Source organism: Mirounga angustirostris, unplaced genomic scaffold (genome assembly GCF_029215605.1).
Source record: "Mirounga angustirostris isolate CCGP_5_RB_7025 unplaced genomic scaffold, mMirAng1.0.hap1 SCAF_3, whole genome shotgun sequence".
Taxonomy (NCBI): Eukaryota; Metazoa; Chordata; class Mammalia; order Carnivora; family Phocidae; genus Mirounga; species Mirounga angustirostris.
This window is the reverse complement of record NW_026991711.1, coordinates 192036220-192056732: the sequence shown is the minus strand read 5'-3', so window position 1 is coordinate 192056732 and position 20513 is coordinate 192036220. Positions and strand designations below refer to the sequence as shown.

Here is a 20513-nt window from a genome sequence, read left to right as displayed (position 1 = left end):
AAATACATCCGCCATAGAAGCTTAAAACAATGGTTTACACATTCTGAAGGCTGAAGTTAATCATTTCTTTCAATAGAGGAAGTGTATACTGTTCATATTTCAGGAACTATTCTCTTTCCCGTTCTACACAGGTGTCTAAGATATTAGGAGGCAGTTTTACATTTCCTTGGATTATTTATGCATAAGAGACATCGAATATGACATTTCCACACTGGCCAGGTTCTCAGTTGCTAAAAGTATGTGATGATGTTCATGAGGCCATTCAGTAAGTGTCAAGGACAGGAAGAGGTGGGAGGAACTCATGTGGACGAATTAAGGAGAGGAGTGGGTCCACGTTCTCTTGGGGCCAGTGGACAGCAAGGGAATGCTCCCCCTTCTGGAGCCTCATGCCTGGGGTACCATCTCCTCCTGAGTGTGCTAATGGAGAGCCCTTGGCCTGAGGAGACAGGGCGGGGTGGCACTGGAGGCCACAAGCTGCTAGCCTGGAGACTCCAGGAGTCAGCAGCTACTGACCAGACCAGACAAAAACGCCAGCCAGGACCAGTTCTAACCCAGCTTCATACAGATATAAACAATCAGGCCAGATGCAGAAGTCCCTGGAAGAAAATCTCTCAGTATTAAATTATGGTACAGTAGGAATCTATCAATATAATTAAACTTCCTAAGAATCAAATTACAAACCATTTCAGTTTCTTAAAATTGTATTCAAGGCCTACCATCCACTGCTCGATGTCACCCCATTTTGTATCCAGCCCATAATATTTCTATAGACAGAAGGGAAAGAAAATTAGGCAAGACGTGAAACAGTAACCATGTAAGAAACTGTTCTGACATGCATTTCCAAACTGCTGCCCAAGCCACACGGGGAAGGGAGCATGCCGAGGCACAGCAGTAAATACCACATTCAGAGCTCTGCAGGGAAGTGCCTCCAGTGAGGGGAACCCACGCAGAGAGACCTCCTCATCCCACCGCCTCCCAGGCAAGCCCACGGGGCCAGGGTGGAGCGGAGCTGAAACTTGCCAGTGCAACCCCTGTGTGAGGCTGTTCAAGACTGCAGAGCCAAGGTACTCAAGCTGCTACAGCAGTGAGAAAGCCCAGGGGACAGGGACAGAGCGCGTGATGACCTCTAGGTCTCTAGTGCCCTTGCTCCAGCTATCTGCTATCTACACTAAACTTAGGCCCATGGTAATTTATGTTCTTTGGATGTCTTCATGGCATGTCACTGATGGAAACCATGACTGAGTGGCTAAGAAGGGGCTTGGAACAGAAAAAAAAAATTTATGGTAGCAGGTTATATTTGACCTTTTCTTTAGCGACTGCCTCCATGTTTTTACCTTGCTTGTCTCAGCCCCGGTGGTCCAAGTTAAAATTAGAAAAGCAGATTCAGAATGGCTACTGCCCTTACTAAATACAGTCATTCCCAAGACAGGCGGGAGCCCAAGTCTAGTCTCCAATAATGGGGTTTTGCATTTCTCCTCACTTTTCCCACAATCCCAATAGAAAAAGCAAGGAATAACCAACCAAACCTCCATATCATCTAACATAGATGTGGTTTTCCTCTTTATACATTAAAACTTCATAATCAGAAAAAATATTAGATGCTAGAAGTCCAAGACACGTTTTGAAATTGTTTTCTAATTGCCAAGACATGCTGCTATGTTTGGCTTAGTTTCAGTTTATTTTGAAGGGTGGCCAGATTTTAAATATAATGGCTCCCCGACAGTCTTGCCCCTTTCTCTTAGAGAGGGCGCTAAGTAGGAAAGTGGAGGAGAAAAAAACAAGGGAGAATTTAACCATGCTTTCAAATTTCAACCAATACAGAAATGTAATATATCAAAACTACATGCGCCTAGTCTTTTTCTGTAAGTCACTCTCCTAACTTCGAGTGAAGTGAAATGCAACAGCTTAAAGCCATTTTGCATTCAGCTAATGTTGGCCCTGCTCTCATAGCCAAATTCCAGGTTTCTCACCTGTAAAATGTGACACCATCAGCCCTCTTCAGCTCATGGCTTGATTACAAAGATAGAAAGAAGACAGTTTTGTTTTTTTTTTAAAGGGGGCCTATATAAAGGCACAAAAAATATTTCAATTCCAACAGAAGTCTGTATGATCTGTTCTTCTATTTTCATATTTCCCTTTTTTGCCAATTCTATACTTATATCAAATACTGCACACCATCTCTTGCTCTTTTTGTGATAAAAATAAGAACCAGCATTCAAAATCTTCCATCTAGCTCATGGTGACCTTACACATCCCTGCTATGCCTGTAGCTACGAGTCCCCGTCATTTCAGGGAGGGAGAGCACCTCCCTCCCCCCCCCCCCCAGCGGAAAGTGCAACTAACTGGAAGTTCTGATGTTAGTGAGCAGGCTAGCACAGCCAAGTGCGGAAAGCATACAACGTTTCAAACGTAAACGACTATGATTAGCCAGTGAGTCATGCAGAGGAAGCAAGAACCAGACTTACAACACAAAAGGTGCTTGACTTTCAGAAATAGCTTTGGTTCAGTAGAAGAGAAACCATCACACAGAACAGCCAAGTGGACCGAGAGAGACGTTTACTGCCTCCTCTTTCTTTTCTCAAATCTTAATGATAAGGAATGCCTTCCCTTCCCTTGGCACATCTTTGTTATAAAAATGTGTATCTGCTTTTCTACTGTGGACTTCCTGAGCTGTTCTAGAGTTACTTTGTATACCAGTTAACATTCTGCCGAAGGTCTAACATTGTATCCCTGGTGAGTTACTAAACAGAAAAATAATAGTGCTTTGGAACCAGAAAGGAATGAGCCAAAGTGTTAATTACTAGGCCGGTCTCTTTCCTAGGTTTTGGACAGTTTGTTACAGGGAGGGTTCCCCAGCCTTGCCAGCTTTGCCTCTTGTTAAATTCTTCCCGCCACTCTGTAAGTATGTTTGGATCTAGCTTCAACATGCATTCCAATACCAGACCCTATAATAAAGTACAAATAGATTCTGGCACCCATTTATCTGATTTCTCCACACTCTTCTAGACAGTAGTTATGCGGACTGGGGGTGGGGGACAGGAAGCAAAGGCAATCCAGTATTGTAGCCAGTGAAGGAATCCACGGCCTGAATTTTAAATTTACTGACTGTGTATTTAAAAGGACCTGCTTATTCTAACCTCTGAAACGGTCATCTTATTTTGATTTTCTTAGTTGCTCTAAAAGAAAAAAAAATACAGTTCTTCTTTATCTATAAACAGATTTATAAAAAGCAACTATGATAGATGTCAGAAGTAACAAACTAGATGCAGGTTTGGGAAAGAGTCACTGTAGACATACTCTATAAATTCTCAGGGAACCAACCACTCCCTCCATCATTGTCTCCGAATCAGGAACCACTGATCTAGTTGTTTCTGACCTTAATTTGTGTGCCTGGCCTGCTAGTGTATTTCTCTCTAAATCTCAGCTGCTTCTAAGTGCCTAGGAAATAGACATGCATGTTACCACCATGAATGTTTAGGGATAGAGGGCATGTTTATTTTAAGCTATTGGATTTTACTGTTGTGTCATTTTCTTTTTTAATCAGATTTTTAAATCAGTATATAATAATCTCTCAATGTGTCACAATCTGCACTGAGATTTTAAAATTTTTCTAATAAAATCATATGGAAGAATAATCTTTCTCTCTAAATATCTGACTTCAAAGGTTTCCCCAATTCTGAAGTGTGATTTTATTTTATCTTAGAATTTGTTTTTCCCCAAAGAAACAATTTTCTAATTCCTTGAGAAAAGCAGAGATGAGGAAAACATTCTGTCGACAGAGGTGCGTCTGATGGTTGCTTTTTTCTGGGATGGAAGTAAAGATGACTTCAGCATTCTTGATCAAACCAATTTGTAAACAAAGCAGTAAAAAATTCTACGTATTTTCAATGAAAGGCATTATTTCTGAAAGGTGACCAGGCCCTTGGCAAGGAAAAAAAAAAACAAACGAGTGCATGCAAATTAGAAAACAAAGAACAAAGAGCCTACCTTTTGAACCTGATAGATCTACAGAGAAGGGCAAAAGAAACAGGAAAAGAAGTATGAAATCTAATTACAGAAGTAGTTACATCAGAAAGATAGGTTCTCTAAGTCCCTGGAAATGTGAAGAAAAGCCATACTGGAAAAAAACCCAACTCTGAATACTAGTAGAACACGAAAAATGTTTGAAGTCTCATTGAAAGAATTATTAATTTCCTAACTCATTTTACATTCTATTTTAGATACAATGGTGAAACCTGGGCGCACACACATGGGGGTCCCTGCAAGAATCCTGGTATGATTCCAGTGCACGGGTCCATATGACCCATTAAAAGCACTTCATCTTCAATTCGAAATTTCTTTGCACAGTGATAAAAGTTCAACTAGAAAGTAAAGAAACAGAATTGTAAAGTCAACCGGTCAAGTTCACAAATAGGGAAGGAAGAGGCTTTCTTGTTCTGATTCATGCAGGTACAAACAATGCCAGGAAAATGACAGGTAAAGAAAAAGCGATCACTAGAATAGAATTGAAGTATGTTTTTTAAAAAGCGGATTATAGCACACGGACATATTCATTTGCTTCAGATGTTTCTCCTAATTGTGTAGTAATCACTAGGTAAGACTGAGATTTCAGACTCATTCATAGAACAAAGCATTTGCTGAGTCAGGCTTTATTAAAGGCACTGTCAACGCTTGGCATTTCTAGTCTTACATGGGTGAGCATATTCAACGTTATGACCATATGACACATAGTACTCTCCATGAAAATGTTTATCAAGTCAATAGCAATGAAAGAGATGCATCCTGTTCATCATATTGGCTGGTCATCTATTACCATTTCGCTTCTGTTAGTGGAGGTCCTCATGTGAAGTAAAAGGTTCACTTGGAGGTCCCAAAGAATATCTACATATTCTTCTTCCCTAATGAATCCATTCAAAAGGAGCTCATAATCCTTTTAAACAGCCCCACAGCACAGCAAACATAGGTCATAGTTGGGTCTCAATCTGCACAGAGAAGAACCACGATGGAGAGAGCTAGGGGCCGCCATGGGAGGGCTGGGCGGGCCTGGGTGGTCTGGGTAAATCCACAGCCAGCTCACAGGCCCTGCGTCCTCAGGGTCTGTGGGCCTCGAGGTCAGATCTACACTCCAGCATGGTATCTGCTTGCTCACCTCACCTCTCTGTGTATTCTCCATGCCCGATGTGGGGTATCCCAGGCACTAGTGTGGCCCCAACCACAACCCACCTCCAAAACCCCCAACCTTCGTCACTGGCTTCCTGCTTCCTGGCCCCCAAGGACAGTCGCCCCTCTTCCGCCAAGGATTCAAGGCTCTGTCCACTGCCCTCGGATCTGAGCCCCCTCTCCAGGAAAGCCTCGCCCCTGCTCAGAAACACCTGTGTAGAGGTGGATGGCTTGCCACCAGATGAAAACAGAGATGGTGTTTCTCAATTTTTTCACACCAAGATATCAACACTACTAGTTAAACACTGGCCTTCCAAAGCATATTCATTTCCACTTAATCAACAACTTAAAATGCCAATGCCCGGGGCTATCAGATTGTATAACCTCAAATTGCGTTAGCTAGTTCTAATAAAAGCCAGGCCCAGAGATGTGATATGCAAAGGGCGGGCTGAGAGAAGTGTCTGTACACCTTCCTAAATCCTTAGACCCTGCTAGCTTGTCTCGCTTCCCCCTCCAGAGGTACACACAAATGCTCACGTGTGCACGTGCCCGCACACAGGTACAGTGCCCCCCTCCGGACTTGGCTCACATCAAGAAAGAGCTAGATGAACAGCTACAGCTTCTGTGTTCTTGCTACCAAAGCTGCCTATTCTGTGTTTGTGATACTGTGCTTCCAAGTCCACACCAATGAAAAAACTGGTTTCCTGGGGTCTGCTTCTACTTGTAAAATGACCGGGATTATGTGCATCTTCTCTTTGCCCCTCTGCTGCGGGTGCCAGCCAGCTCCCAGACAACCAGAATCCCATAGAGTCTGCCCTGGGTTTTTCTTCTTAATTACGTATTTGTAGTTAGAGGTAGAGGGCAGACTAGGAACACCACACTTTGCAGCTGTCAGGCCTACATGTGAATCATGGCTTGCCCATCTTCTTAGCTGTGGGGATAACTGTCCACTCTCCTCACCTGTAAGTAAGACTCGGGCAGAGTCCCCCACAGACTGTAAGTGACAGCACCCAGGTATAGTGCTGCTTGGGACCAGGGGCTCTAGGATGTCCCCGCGGTTCCCCTCTGCCCCACCTCAGCTCTCTTCGACTAGCAATAAAATCTACATCTACTGTAATTTAAATCTTTCAAATCCCCCCTTTTTTTCCGAAGCAACAGATAAACTTTAAATAGCTTATGCTTTCATATTTCAAAGACCTTAAATTTCTGCTAGTAAAATCATCATTTGGATGGTTCACTGCTGCTGCTGAGCCAACCAGATCAGTGTAAACTGCAGGACAGACTGGGGCAGGGCATGGGGGGGGGGTCCCTCCACGCTTCACCCCTTCCTTGACCCGGCTGTCCTTGTGTTCTGCCCTATCCCACATGCCACTCCTTCACTCAGTGTCCCAACAGGCTGTGTGGACCAGGGTTAGTTTCTCTGCTGACTCCCTGACACAAACAGATTGTCACTGTGCACACTAATAAATCAGGCCACGGGAGCTGGTCATCAGGCATGTGACTGACCCCAAATAAGAGTCTGAGGTCAGCAGAGAAGGAACTGTAGAGGCGCCTTCGCTAACTCACTGCCAGTCTGTGGGATCACACAGGGAGGAGGGTGAGATTACCCAGGGAGGAGGGTGAGATCACCCAGGGAAGAGGGTGAGATTACACAGGGAGCAGGGTGAGCACAGGTAACTTGTCTGTGGGATCACACAAGGAGGAGGGTGAGATCACCCAGGGAGGAGGGTGAGATCACACAGGGAGGAGGGTGAGCACAGGTAAATTGTCTGTGGGATCACACAAGGAGGAGGGTGAGATCACCCAGGGAGGAGGGTGAGCACAGGTGAATGGTCCGTGGGATCACACAGGGAGCAGGGTGAGATCACAGAAGGAGGAGGGTGAGATCACACAGCGAACAGAGTGAGATCACAGAGGGAGCAGGGTGAGATCATATTGCGAAGAGAAATTAAGAAGCTGGTGTTCACTGGAGGCACCTTCTCACAGGCAAAGCCAAGCTTTCCTGCTGGCCCCTCAGAACTCAAACCCACTCGTTGTGGAAACCCACTCCCGCATCTGCAAGCCCTTCTGTGGTGTAGCTGAACACTGACGGGACCCCAGTGACCACCTGCTTTCGTGTGAGACGTTCCTTGGAATTCAACTCAAGATACAACATCTGATTCCCAGGAACCACTTCAATGTCTTGACAGCAGATGTGAAACATGCAGTTAAAATGGAGAATGTCACAATTCTAATATATGTACGACCGAGGAGGCCAACTGTGGCGTTTTTGATCAGATCCCTGGTTTTAATCAGCTTTTCTCTGCAAAGGTGAGCTCCTCGGCCATCACCAAACACCGGGGACAGGCTGTGCTGCCCAGGAGTGGGCTCTGCCAGCGCACGGGCCCGGGTTCAAATGCCCTGGGGCGGGGGCCGGGGGCTCCCCTGCCCCATGTGCCCAGTGGGGGCTTCCTGGCCTCCTGAGGCTGCTGTGAGGGGCAGTGGAGCCGAAGGGAGCAGGGGGGCCTTTGCTTCTAAAGGAGGCCACCCAAACATTTTCATGGCTCAATTCTTCACTTTCATTTTCTAAATCAAGAACTTTTGCTAAAGGACTTTGTGAATGATAAGCCACTTATGTTATCAAGCATGTATTTAGATCAGCTCCACCCGTCATTAAGGACAGGTCATAGTTAATCTAAACACATAATGTGGAAAACAGATGTGTATATACATACCGCATAATTCACTCCTGTCTTGGTTTTGTAGAAATTTCACATCGTACTCTTGGTGAGCGTAAGTTTCTCTTACACTGGACGATGATGATAAAATTAAGATTACTAACACCATCCTGAGCGCCCAAGGCAGTGCCCCCTGGCCTCACTGTCCCCTCCCTCGCCGGGGCCGGCCCGTCAGCTCCAGCAGCGGGCTCAGACGCAGCCACAGGCCACCAGACACACCAGTGCTGCTGGGATTCGGTCAACTGGGGAGAAGCTGGTAGAGCAGGAACACGTGTTGGGAAGTTCTCCCTACAAGGCTTTTACGATCTTAATATACCAAGCAACTGGGGGTCTGTTGCAGAACCAGGAGAGCGGATTAAAACCGAATGAGCCCCGAGAGGGCGGCGGCCGTGGGCCCCTGATGGTGGTGCAGCCCGCGAGGCAGAGTTCGTGGCCCAGGCCGTGGACACCTTACCGCCCCACTGCCGTGCTCCTTTCTAAAGTGGGGCGGGGGGCAGCAGCGTCCTGCACACAGTGGGTGTGCAAGTATCTGCTGAACGAACAGAAATATTCTAACGGGAAACGGACACCAGGCAGTTTGAAAAAAGCATCTGAAAAAGGAAAAGTATCTATTTTTAAAAACCAGTTCAGGCTAAAAGAACTTTTCCGTTGGGTGGCCTCTGGTTACTATTAATACCAGCGTCTGAGTTTGCAGAAGCTGCCTGGTGTCGGGGGTCTCCTCCGGCATGGTGACAGGGTCTCAGACAGGTACGTGACAAAGTCTACCAGCAACCAGATCCATACTTTTTGAATGGACCTCCCGTTCAGATACTTCTCTCCAGAGATGTTCTGAAAATGCGTCTCTGAATGATCTTCGACCATCGCTCCTGGTGAGACATGTCCCCTAAGTTGGTGGACGGGTATCCATCAGGCCCCCATCCCGACTGGGGCCGAACCTCACCCTTAAGTGAGGTGACAGGAAGGGGTGCTTCACGGTAGTCATCAGTGCAACGGGCGAGTCCAAATCACCCACGTGAAAATTCCAGAGTGCCTATTTCCAGTTTTAAAATGACAACTGTGATTCTTGGGGGGGAAGGCACTGGGAAAACGCCAAACCCGTGCTTTGCATAAATTAAGAGAAAAAGTACAAGAAATCAAAGCAGAAGTAATTCTACAGGCAGAATATCTTAGAAACTAGACTTAGTTCCGACTGCGTTTGTATTTCTAACGAGGGGGGAGGACGTGGTGAATTACCTTCAAATATTTGTTCAGGCTTTACCCACGTTGTAAACACAGGATGAGTACTACCTAAAGCATCGTTGCAGGGCAGCAGCTTGCTCATCTGCTTGAGTCGCTTCCCAGGCACCGCTGGACTGTGGTGTGGCCCTTCTCTTGGAAACCATGCCCCCCGTGTCCCCATCCCTGGGGGGCTCCCTCAGGGGCCCCCCTGCCCTCCCACTACCGGGCCTGTGGTTTGATTCTCCTAAGTAACATCCTGGCCTGGAGCTTCTAGCAATCTTCAATCCATTCTTCAAACCCCATGGAAGAGGTTTCTTCCCCGGATTTGAATCTGGTCATGCCCATTCCCTGCGTGAACCTGCCCACCATGTGGCATGGTGCCCCTCCACATGCAGGGAGTGGCAATGAGCACATCAGGCTGATGGCCGGGCCTCCCGCTACGGGGAATGTGAGGGCATGTGCTGGAATCTGCAAGGATTTGAAGAGAAACTGGAAACGTAGGTTTTTATCAGAAATCTCACATGCTTTAAAACACTGGCTCAGCTTTGAAATTCTGGCTATGTGAAATCAGCCCTAGGAAAAGCACCTGGCTGCCTCTCTCCGGCTCAATAAATCCAAATGTTCTGAACAAGAAAAGCCCTCGAGTGGGGTCTGGTGTGGATGTTCCAGCAGGGTGTGGCCCACAGAGAACACGGGTCTGGTAGACAGGGCCTTGCTTCCTCTACCACCCCGACTTCAAGGTCACAGAAAAGCTCACTGCTCTAACGACAAGTTTAAGAGTCCTCGCGTTGTCCACATGACCTCGGCTCGAGCTCAAGATTACGAAAATAAGTCACAAACAGCGTTAACAGGTGTGTAAGCCCATGCCTGTCCACTTTCCCTGGGGGCGGGGGAGGGGCAGTTTCTTCCCTAACTATTCCACCCGTGGTGTAGATTCTGTTTTCTGCATCACACGTGGGTTTCAGGCATCATGAAACTTATTAAAACAGGTAAAAGCCACAGGGGAAATATTTTTAAAACAGTTTGGTGAGTTTAAAAAAGTAATATTCTGTCCTTTCACATTTTAACTCAGAGGCTCAACATTCTAGCTGGACAGCTGGACCTCGAGGTTCAGAACCAACACCTCTTGGCTCCTTTCAGCCAGAAGGCTGGGCTGGATGTATGCAGGCAAGCGGCCATGCGGGAGGCTGTCTCGGGCTCCGGCAGGTCGAGGACTGGGACAGGCATGCCTGGTATCCGTGCTGTGTGCACTCCCCGGCCTGACCTTGAACAAAAGTCACAGGCACCGTGCCTTCCGATCATGAGCAACGTCAAGCGGACAGGTGCGTCACCAGCAACAGGTGCGTCACCAGCAACAGGTGCGTCTGCACTTGCACGCTCTACCTAAAATAAAAATGCCTGGGAAGGGAACCAACGCAGAACTTCAAGCGTTACCTCCTTCTGCTGCCGCTCCAGCTCCTTCATTCGGATCTCTCGAGCCTCGGCGCGGGCTGCCCGCTTCGCAGCGAGCCTCGCCTCCGCCTGAAACAGAGGGGAGATTTCATGAGCAGACAGACCAGGGGCTTGTTTCGGGCGAACAGGGAGGCTGTTAGTAAGAGACTTTGTTCGGGCCTTAATAAAGATACACCAACACATCACAGACTCATGGGCGTTAAAGGTCATCAGGAATGAGAGCAGCAGTGGTCAGAGTAATAAGGATTGCTACTGTTTATGGGGCCCTTACTAAATGCCAAGCAGGCACAGGTTTGTTTGTTTGTTTTAAGATTTTATTTATTTATTTGAGAGAGAGGGCAAGACAGAGTACAAGCGGGGGGAAGGGGCAGAGGGAGAGGGAGAAGCAGACTCCCCAGTGATCAGGGAGCCCGACACGGGGTGATCCCGGGACCCTGAGACCATGACCTGAGCGGAAGGCAGACGCTTCACCAACTGAGCCACGCAGGCGCCCCTAAGTGGGCACAGTTCTAAGGACTTTATGTCTATTGTGCCATATACCCCTTGCAACAGCCCTATTAGGTAGATATTATTACCATCCCCAGTTTATAGAGGCGGGAACTATGGCACAGAGAGGGTACGTAACTTGACCAAGGTCACACAGCCTGTAAGTGGCACGGCTGGGCAGTGTGCCTTCCTCCGGAGCTACAATAGACTACTGCACGGGGCAAAGCATTAGAGCTGGGCAGGACCACAGGCCACTGGCTCAACCCCTCCCTTTTACAGAGCAGGAAGCTGAGGCCCGTCCCAGGGCACAGGGCTGAGACTCCGACGCTGTTTTCCAGAACTCCTGTCTAGTCGCCGCTCAGGACGCCCTGCTGCCCTCAGCTCCCTGCTCAAACACCTGCAGTGCTGGGAAGCTCGTCTTTCCTCGAGACAAGTAAGACCAGAGCAGGACGGTCAGTGAGTCCTAGCTCTTAGAAGCATTACATTAAAACAAAACAAAACAAACCATCTCCATGCAATGCTTTATCAACTTGGATAGCTATTTAGCCAAACTGTACCGAAGACCACTTAAAATGTTGGACCAGGGCTGACCCACGCCCTTCAACCTGCCACTCAAACACTGCTTCCCGCTTCACAGATCCCCTGTCTATTCACTATTTCAGCCGACACAGCACACGGCTCAGTGAGGAACTGGTGCAGGTGTACCCGGATTCGGGTTTTCCGGAGTCAAGCAAATGCCACCTTCTTTCCACTGTTTTTTTTTGGGGGAATGAATACACTTGTCATTCTTCCACTGACAGTTCTGTAGATACGGTTTCAGGTATTAAAGCAGGGCCGTGAGAGGTGTGGCCAGTGGTCCAGCAAGCAGGAGGTGGCCCAAGTGTCATCGTCCAGCTTCTCCCACAGGACCAGGCTCACATCGGGGCGGTGGGGCCTGGGGTCAAGGACGTCCATGTCCCCCACGCCATACTTGTACTGACTTACAAATTTATCTTCTGTCCAAATTCAAATCTAGGGTGAAAACTGACCGTAGCTGATCTGTCAGAGGTTGGCTGGTGTGTGGCCTTATAAGGAATTTCTTCTGTAGCTTGGTTCATTTGTGTGGTTCCTTTATCAACCCAAGCCCAGGTCCCTCAAGTTGGGGGCGGGGTGGGGGGGGTGTCAAATATCACAACTGCCTCAGAACAGTGATACCTCGGTGCCATTTTCAATTTTCTAAACCATGTTACACTGTGTGAAGGACCACTCGGGGTCTATACAAAGATCCAGCAAAGCTCACGGGGAGGGGAAGGGAAGGTTTGTTTGACATCTGGCCATGATGAGATGCTACGGCCCCATGGCCGGGCCAGCAAGAGGACTAGGTTCACCCTGAGTGCAGCCTGCCTCCCTGCCTTCCTGCGGGCAGGTCTGGGCTCCCTGCCTGCTGGCTCTGGGGCTGTGTCTAAGCCAGTACAGACCAGGCCACCATAGCCTCCAGCTTGGGACGGGTGGGGACGGGCGGGGACGGGCGGGGACGGGGGGGGGGGGGGAGGAGGAGGAGGGCAAAGGCCGGGGTGGAGCGGGAATGTGAGAAACAGGAAAGGGAACAGAAGAAGGGAGGGCTGCCAGGGGGACACAGGCAGAGAGGAGTGGGGCAGGCCCTATTCTCAGGGGGTCCCCAAGACTCCTGCCCTGATGCACTTGCTCCACATAATCCTCTCCCCTTGAGTGTGGGCAGCACTGTGAGTAGGAGAGATGCCCCTCCTGTGATTGGGTTACATTGCATGGCAGAGAGAATCGCAAAAATAATTAAGGTCCCTCTTAGCTGACTTAATCAAAAGATAGATTATCCTGGGTGGGCCTCACCTAATCAGGCGAGGCCTTTAAAAGAGAGTCTGGAAGTCAGACAGACTCTCCTGCCGGCCTGGAGAGGTGTGAAAGGGCCACGTGAGGGGCCACATGACAAGGACCAGCCGGTGGGGCATAAGAGCCGCGAGCGACCCCAGTAGACAGCCAGTGGGAAAACGGGACCTTGGCTTTGCAACAATAAGGAGCTGAATTCTGCCCATGACCCTGTGAGCTCCAGAGGACCTCAGGCTCCAGAAAGGACCACAGCCTGTGCGACCCTGAGCAGAGGAGCCAGTAAGCTGTGCCCAGAACTGTGACTAGAGAGCCTAATATGATAAATGTGTGCTGTTTTAGGTTTCTGGATACTTGGGATATTTGTTACACAGCAAGAGATAACAAGATAAGGAGGCGGGGTCGGCTCTCACAGGGCTAGTGTCTCTGAGCTGCGGAGAATCTGAGCGCGTATACACCCATCCCGTCCCACCCTACTTTCGTCTAGCTCTGCTTGGGATCGGGCCAAAGAGCCCTCAAGAGACCACCTACGTGAACATGCAGTCCGTGACCCCTGGTGCAACCTCCCCACCAGATGGGCAGGCCTCCAAAATAAAACCCATCAGACCACATAGACTGCATCCCAGCTACCCCTGTGGGCCTCCCTGCACTCAGGAAAAGGCTCCCGTCATGGCCCGCCCACTCCTGTGGTCCTCATGTCCAACCCAGGAAGTCTGTCCTGGCTAAGAGGACAACAGCACCAACAGACTAAACCCCACCAGCTCCCAATTTGAGGGACCCGGGCTTGGGGTGATAAAAAGGAACCATGTGAATGAACCAAGTCATAGAGTAAATTCCTTATGAGGACGCATCCCTCAGAGACACATCGACTGTAGTCAATCGACCTCAGATTAGAATTCAGAAAGGGGAGAAATTTCTAATTTAGGACAAGTTCAAATCCTTGCAATCGCTGCCTTACGAAACACCTTCCTCTTTTAGGATTCACATGGGACTCATAGGCAGGAAGCAAGATGCCCGTGATACAGGAAGTGGTAACAATCATGCTCACTTCTGGGAATCTGGCAAATTAAAAACCAACAGACATAGGGGCCAACATTTAAACCGGTCCAAAACCTCTGCACACCCAACTTTGTGAGCACAAGACTAGACCAGCATCATAAGCCTGGCCCTGGGCTGAGATGCCTGAATGAAAAACTAGAGAGTTTTGACAACACAATTCACCCTAAAACAATGACATTGTCAAGAACACCAAGGAGCCTGACCCAGAGCCTAAGAGACAGTGATCACCCAAATGATCCTTGCAAAGTCACCAGAAAAAAATCTGTATGATCAAGTCATTAAATGAACAAAAACTACAAAACAGCTCTGGTCCACCACAGTGAGAAGCAAACACGAATTCATTCCGCTGCAGCATTTCGTGGAAGGCCCAGCCCTGCCCTCCCACCGCCCCAGGCCAGGTAAAGGCTCTTGGCCTCCCTGTGCCTCAGGCCAATGCTTCTGTGTACCGGACAAACCCATCACCACCCGCCACTTTCGTGAAATACAAACTCACATTCTTGAGGTCACAGCCATCTCAGTTTGTAGGAGAGTTTCCAAAAGCTTACTTTCACTTCTGTACTTAGCTGGTGGGGACTGCAGCTCTTGGTTATCACCAGCCCAGGCCCACCCAACCTTGCCACACCTTCAGACATGGCCAGGGAAGGACCTGCAGACCGCAGTGTGGGTCCCCAGTCTCCGGAGGAGAGAGCCAGGGCTGGGGAGTAGAGTGATGGGGGGGATGTGGGACAAGGTGGAGAAGCCTGAGGGCCTGGGGTGCAGACCCTAGCTCTCAGCCCCTGTATCTGGAGGCTTATCCTGAAGGCATGTGAAGCCACCGGAGGGTTTTACAAAGGGACACAGTGGGGTCGACCTCTGAGAACTACCGTTCTGGCTGAAATGTGGGGAACAAGAGGCTGAGGGAGGCTGTATGGAATCCAGGAAGCGAGCCCGTGAACGTGAACAGGTGGGATGAAGCAAAGTGGGGCAGCCAGAGGGCACTGGAGGGGTGCCGGGAGCCCAAGGTCCTGAGGAGAGCCCGTGTGCTCAGCAGCCAGGGAACCCTGGTGAAGAATCCCCACGCACCACATCCACACGCTTGTGATGCGCACGGTGCTGCCCCAAACCTGGACGTGCCGAGCATCCAGCCTGCTGACCCCAGCACGCCTCCAGGGCCTGCGTGGGTCTCAGAGTCGGGGTGTACTGCTACCTCGATACCCCCAAACTCCCAAACTCAAGGGAGATGACAACGGTCCATCGAAGCTGGAAGGACAGAAGGGACGGAGAAAAGGAAAGGGATGGGTTTGTGGAATTTAGGACAGAAAGTACAAAGGCCCAAGGGTTCAGAAAAGCAAGCTTGGAAAAGAAGACGGCGCACCCCTGCCAGCGAGCGGTCTGCTCCATCATTCTTCAGCCCCCGTGGAGCTCCTTGGCCGCTCCCCTGAGCGACCTGCGACCAAGCTCGTTCTGCGACCTCAGGGCACCTGCTGGGGCGGCAGCAGGGCAAGCTGGCTGGGCCCTTCCTCCCGGGTCCTGGGCGGCCCTCTTCCCTTCCTACAAGAGCCAACGGGAGGGGGGCGCCAAGCCTTCAGCGTCTGCCCTCACCGGCTCCAGAGAAGGCACAGCTCTGGGTCCCAAGCCTCCTCCCCACCGCGTTTTTGTTGAAAACACACTAAAATATTTAAGACTGAAATAGTATCATCTCCATCAGATTTGCCTTCTGAGAACTAGGGGGAGTGGGGTGGGGGGTCTAAAGGGCTGTAAGCTGACAACTGCTGGGCCCTTCTGTCACAGTGTGCCCCCCCCCGAGGATGTGCACACCTGGGGATGAGTTAGAGATGCAGAATCGCCCCCAGCCCCCCCTATCAGAACCTCTGGGGTGGGGCCCAGCCATCTGGGCTTCAACATGCTCCTAGTGTGGGGGGGCAGCACTTGCTCAAGTGTGGGGACCTCTGTCTTCTGTTATCCCATCTATGTTTGGATATGTTTGACATTTTTCATAATAAATAGCAAAATTTTAAAAGGAAGGGAGAAAGGGAGAGGCAGGCAGAGAGACAAAGAGAGAGAAAGGAAGGAAAGGAAGGAGCCCCCAAACCAAAACCATGCTCAGGGCTGCTAGAAGGTGGCCGGGGGTGTTGCTGGAAACTCCTGCAGGGAGCCCCCCTGCTGCTCCCCCTGCCACTCTCCCTGCCGCCCCCACCCCCAGCAGGCCCCTCCAGGGTCCGGGGAGGAGCTGATCCAGCCAGGCTCCTGGCCAGAATGCAGTGTCCTCTCCCCTGACGGGCCAGCCACGCCCTTCCCCCAGGGACCCCCTGCCCTGGCCTGGAACCCCACAAATGGAGCTTCAGAGACGCTGGGCTTTAAAGCAAGGTGCCCACTGACAATGGAAACAGTCGGGAAGAGAAGCCTCCACTCATCATCACCACAGGTGCCCTAGAATAACTCTAAAAAGCAGAACCCTTGACTCCCCAGTGCCTCTGTTATAATTTATTGTACCGCAGACAGACAGACAGACAGGACAGCTCTCCGACGCGGGGGCGTCGTGTGCACTTCGAGAGGTGCTACAGACACACCCAGCAGCACAGGCCTGACCCCCGGGGCCTCCTCACAAGCGGCTCACACAGCCCGGCTCTCCCAGCGGGGTCTCCGGAGGCACCGAGGCCCCCAGCCTGGGGTTGGCCGCGGAGGTGCACAGGTGGCCGGGGGCGGGGGGGGACATATGTCTCCCCCACAAGCCCCGTCCCTGCAGCACAGGCCCGACCGGGCCGGGGAATGAGGTGAACCAACCGGGGGGCAAGCGGGAGTCCTTCAGTGGGGTCACTACGTTCTGCCCACAGCCTCGATGAACTCTGGTTCCAGAGCGGGTTCCACGCGAGCAGGACACAGGAGGCGGCAGTGGGAGAAACAACCAGAACGGGCCAGGACTCCTGCTCGAGCCCCGGACAGTCCACAGTATGACAGTCATCCCAGGGTGCTGGCTGGAGCTCAGGGACCGCCCCACTTGGCCGGGGACTGAGGCTGAGGAGAACTACAAGGAGGAGGAAGGCCCTCTGCATGCCCTGCCGCCCCAGCCAACCTTACCTGCACTCCCGCCGGCTGGTGGAGATTCTGCCCGTGGGATGGGTCGCTGCCCAGCCTGGGGCAGCCACACACCAGCCCCGATACCTTGTCCCCCAATCCCGAGGACATTCTGGGGGCTCAAAGAGCTCTAAGGGTGTCTATATCCTTCTTATAGCTCCTACCCGTTTAACTACCTGGAGGACCCCATGGGATGGTGTTCAAAGAGCAGCAAGGTGATAAACACTGGCGGAACGGGAGTCCTGGAGCAGGATCTGCTGCTGTGGGAGGAAGACTCGGTCACTTCCTGGAGAGCCTCGTGCTGCCTCACGGCAGCCTGGCTCCATGCGTACGTGTCCTCAGCTTTGACGCTTTCCTGGGAGTCCAGCAGAGCATGGAATTCTATATCCCGAGACCGCGCATCCTGCGGCCACAGAAAATGTTCTCACTCTCTCTGCAACTCTGCAGCTGCTCCCAGGGGTTCCAGAACTCTACGTGGGAGCTGGATCCTGTCTGGGTTTACGAGCTGCGACTAGGGGGTGATTCTTTTTTTAAAGATTTTATTTATTTGAGAGAGAGAGAGAAACAGCACGAGAGGGGAGAGGGTCAGAGGGAGAAGCAGGCTCCCCGCTGAGCCGGGAGCCCGATGTGGGACTCGATCCCAGGACCCTGGGATCATGACCTGAGCCGAAGGCAGTCGCTTAACCGACTGAGACACCCAGGCGCCCTCGGGGGTGATTCTTGAGAAACGGGACTGAGATGCGCTTCTGTCCCTTCCTCCAGGGGGCTAAGAGGCCCCCGACTGTCTGCCTCTCCTGGGGGCTGGAAGGGCACCACGACGAGGGCTCCGGAAGCGAGCTCTCACGACTACGATGCAGAGCCCCAGGCAGGCTCACGCACACTGCTGACGTGCCGCCCACGGTGGGCCACGCTCTGTGACCGTGCGCGCTGCTGTCCTAGAACAGGCGTTCGGGAGGAGACTGTCCCCACCCATTAAGAACACCACTGGGGTCCCTGGAGAGAGGGCTGGGCCGTGGCCACACCTCAGGGACCCCAGTGACTGCCACCTCTTTGTTCTGTTTGCTCAGACGTAACATGGGAATGAGCCACATGCGATCTGTTGGCTGTAGAGCATTCTAGAATTAGGAGGAAGCTTTGGTATTGATTGTACACATTCATTTCGGCCTTCGGGTTTTAGAATCAAGCAGAACTGAGAAACCGGACTTCTCTCCAGGCCGCATAATCTAACCAGAGCTCATCAGCTCTCAGGGAAAGGTTCGCTCCTGGGAAGGTAATAGAAATCTCATGCGGCTGAAGCCTGAAGCTATGACAAAGAACCAATTTTGTTTGGAAACAAGCAGAGCCTTCTGTCCATGTGAGATTCTGCCCCGGGACGACAAAGGCTCACGGCTCCCGCCGGGGCAGGCTGGAAGCCTCGGAATCGCTGAAGCCCGCATACACGGCCCATGTGAAAGCGCCTCATAACGCGCTGCCCATTTCCCACCTGCAGTGGACGGCTGTGCAGAGTAACGACGAGGCTGACAGAGTCCCTTCCCAGAGTGGCCTTCGCTACAGGAAGTGGCAACAGCCAGCTTGTTTTCTGGGTAAATCCCTAATCCCTTGTGTGCGGCAGATTCTCAAGACGGGCTGCTCTTCAAAGCAACCGAGTGGAACAAGGGACGTGTTCTCCCGCAGGGCCACGAACAGGGAAGGGAGCGTGTTCGCTAGGCAGCTCACACACAGCGACTGGTGCTGCCTCTGTACCCTGCACCCCCCACCCCGTGGCCCTCGGCCGCCATGTGCACTTCATGCCAGTCTCAAAAGACATGCTCATCTTTCCCAAACCCTTACTTACACGATTACTGTCCGTTCCCCCAGTGAGGGGACGTACGCTTTATGGCCATGCCTGTAAGTACAATCACCATGGAGGGGAAGATGCTTTGGGATTGCATTTGTTGATGGGGGCAGGGCCAACTCGTGAGAGGGCATTTTGGAAATGTGGGGGGCATTGTGAGGCTGTCATGATGACTGGAAGCAGGCATGGGTAGCATTTAAGGGGCAGGACACGGCAGGCCAAGCATCCTGCATTCAGACAGGCCTGCACATTGAAGAACTTTCCCACTGACTATTCAGACGGAGAGAAAAAACCGCCTTATAATTTTCAGATCTACAAACTGATTCCGACTTACGCATAAAATCAAAATACGATTTGCACAGTTTTAACATACACTGGATGTTCCAGGAATGCAATCAGCATTAAAATTGAGGGAAGATGACTTGGCTCCGTTCAGAACTTTCTCAAGAGTTAGTGACCACTTAGGAATGTCAAGTCACCAACAGCAACAGAACGTGTGGTGTCTGAGTCTCAGCACCACACACCTACAACTATCCGCGTTTGCGGCTATGGCTCGGGACACACGTTTGCACACCCACGACTGCTCCCCTGGTCTTCTGGCACACTGGGGCTGGAGCGTTTCTCTATCGAAATCCACTTTCTGTTACTGAGATTTACCTTTATTTCTTTGCAATGCAACAGTTGAAATATTACATTGACTTGACGTTGTGTGTACCAGCAGATTTTACCACGTATGAATTCCATTCCAGGTTAGCAACGAGGATGGTAAAAACTTGTTATAAAAAGGGGGCACTGGGTCCGACTGGGTTGAGAACCATAGCTTTAAAAGTGCAGAGTGGAACAGGGGAGCTGAGCCTCTCCACGGCTCAGCCACGGTCCAAACAGCCCAGCCACAGGTTAAGGGCACGGGGCTGGGGGCTGCTGTGTGAGCACAAACTAAACATGACACACTTTGTCCATTTTACTTGAAGGTTTGGAAAACAGAAAGTTAAAGACTAAAGTTTAGGGGCGCCTAGGTGGCTCAGGCGGCTGAGCGTCCAACTCTTGATTTCGGCTCAGGTCATGATCTCAGGGTTGCAGGATCGAGCCCCGTGTCTGGCTCTGTGTAGGGGGGGGTGGAGTCTGCTTGGGATTCTTTCCCTCTGCTCCCCCCCCCCCCGCCCCGCTCACTCTCAATCTCCCTCTCTCAAATAAATAAATAAATAAATAAATAAATAAATATTTTTTGTTTTAAAAGACTAAGGTTTAACTAGTTATCTAAAACACCACGTTTCCATCAAAACCAACTCTATTGAGTTCTGGAGTAGACTGTAAAATTACCAAAGAATTTTATGATAAAACACCAGCCTTCAGAGAGGCCTCTACCTTGCAAGGCCTGGGCCATGGGCCTCCAGGAGCCCAGACCAGGGCACCTGGTAGAAAAGCCCAGAGCATCCAGGACCGCCTCTCTGCAGGCTGGGCCACAGGGCTCGGGGTCTCTGCATGCGGAGACCACCCAGAGAGGGGCCTCAACACCCAGACTCTGGTTCTGCTCTACTGTTTACCAGTCACATGGGCTCTGACAAACTACATCACCTTTTTTGTTGGTGGTGGTGGTGGTATTAATCATACAGTATTTATTTATTTACATCCTATTTCATGTTATCTTATTTCCACGGTAATTAACATACCATATTATATTAGTTTCAGGTATA

The 20513-nt window shown here is 50.6% G+C and overlaps 1 protein-coding gene across 35 annotated transcripts in view; it reads right to left on the bottom strand.

Annotated features, from left to right (window-relative positions):
• LRRFIP1 (LRR binding FLII interacting protein 1) overlaps positions 1-20513 on the bottom strand; it is a 143492-nt gene that overhangs the window by 54735 nt on the left and 68244 nt on the right. For 18 of the 35 annotated variants that reach the window (XM_064587338.1, XM_064587340.1, XM_064587341.1 and 15 more), the window contains exons 2-4: positions 10530-10616; positions 3988-4005; positions 717-764 (exon numbers count right to left, since the gene is read on the bottom strand). In XM_064587338.1, the coding sequence (XP_064443408.1) occupies positions 717-764; positions 3988-4005; positions 10530-10616 (153 nt within the window). The remainder of the gene's footprint in view (positions 1-716; positions 765-3987; positions 4006-10529; positions 10617-20513) is intronic. The other 17 variants (XM_064587311.1, XM_064587322.1, XM_064587325.1 and 14 more) reach the window with 1 other exon arrangement.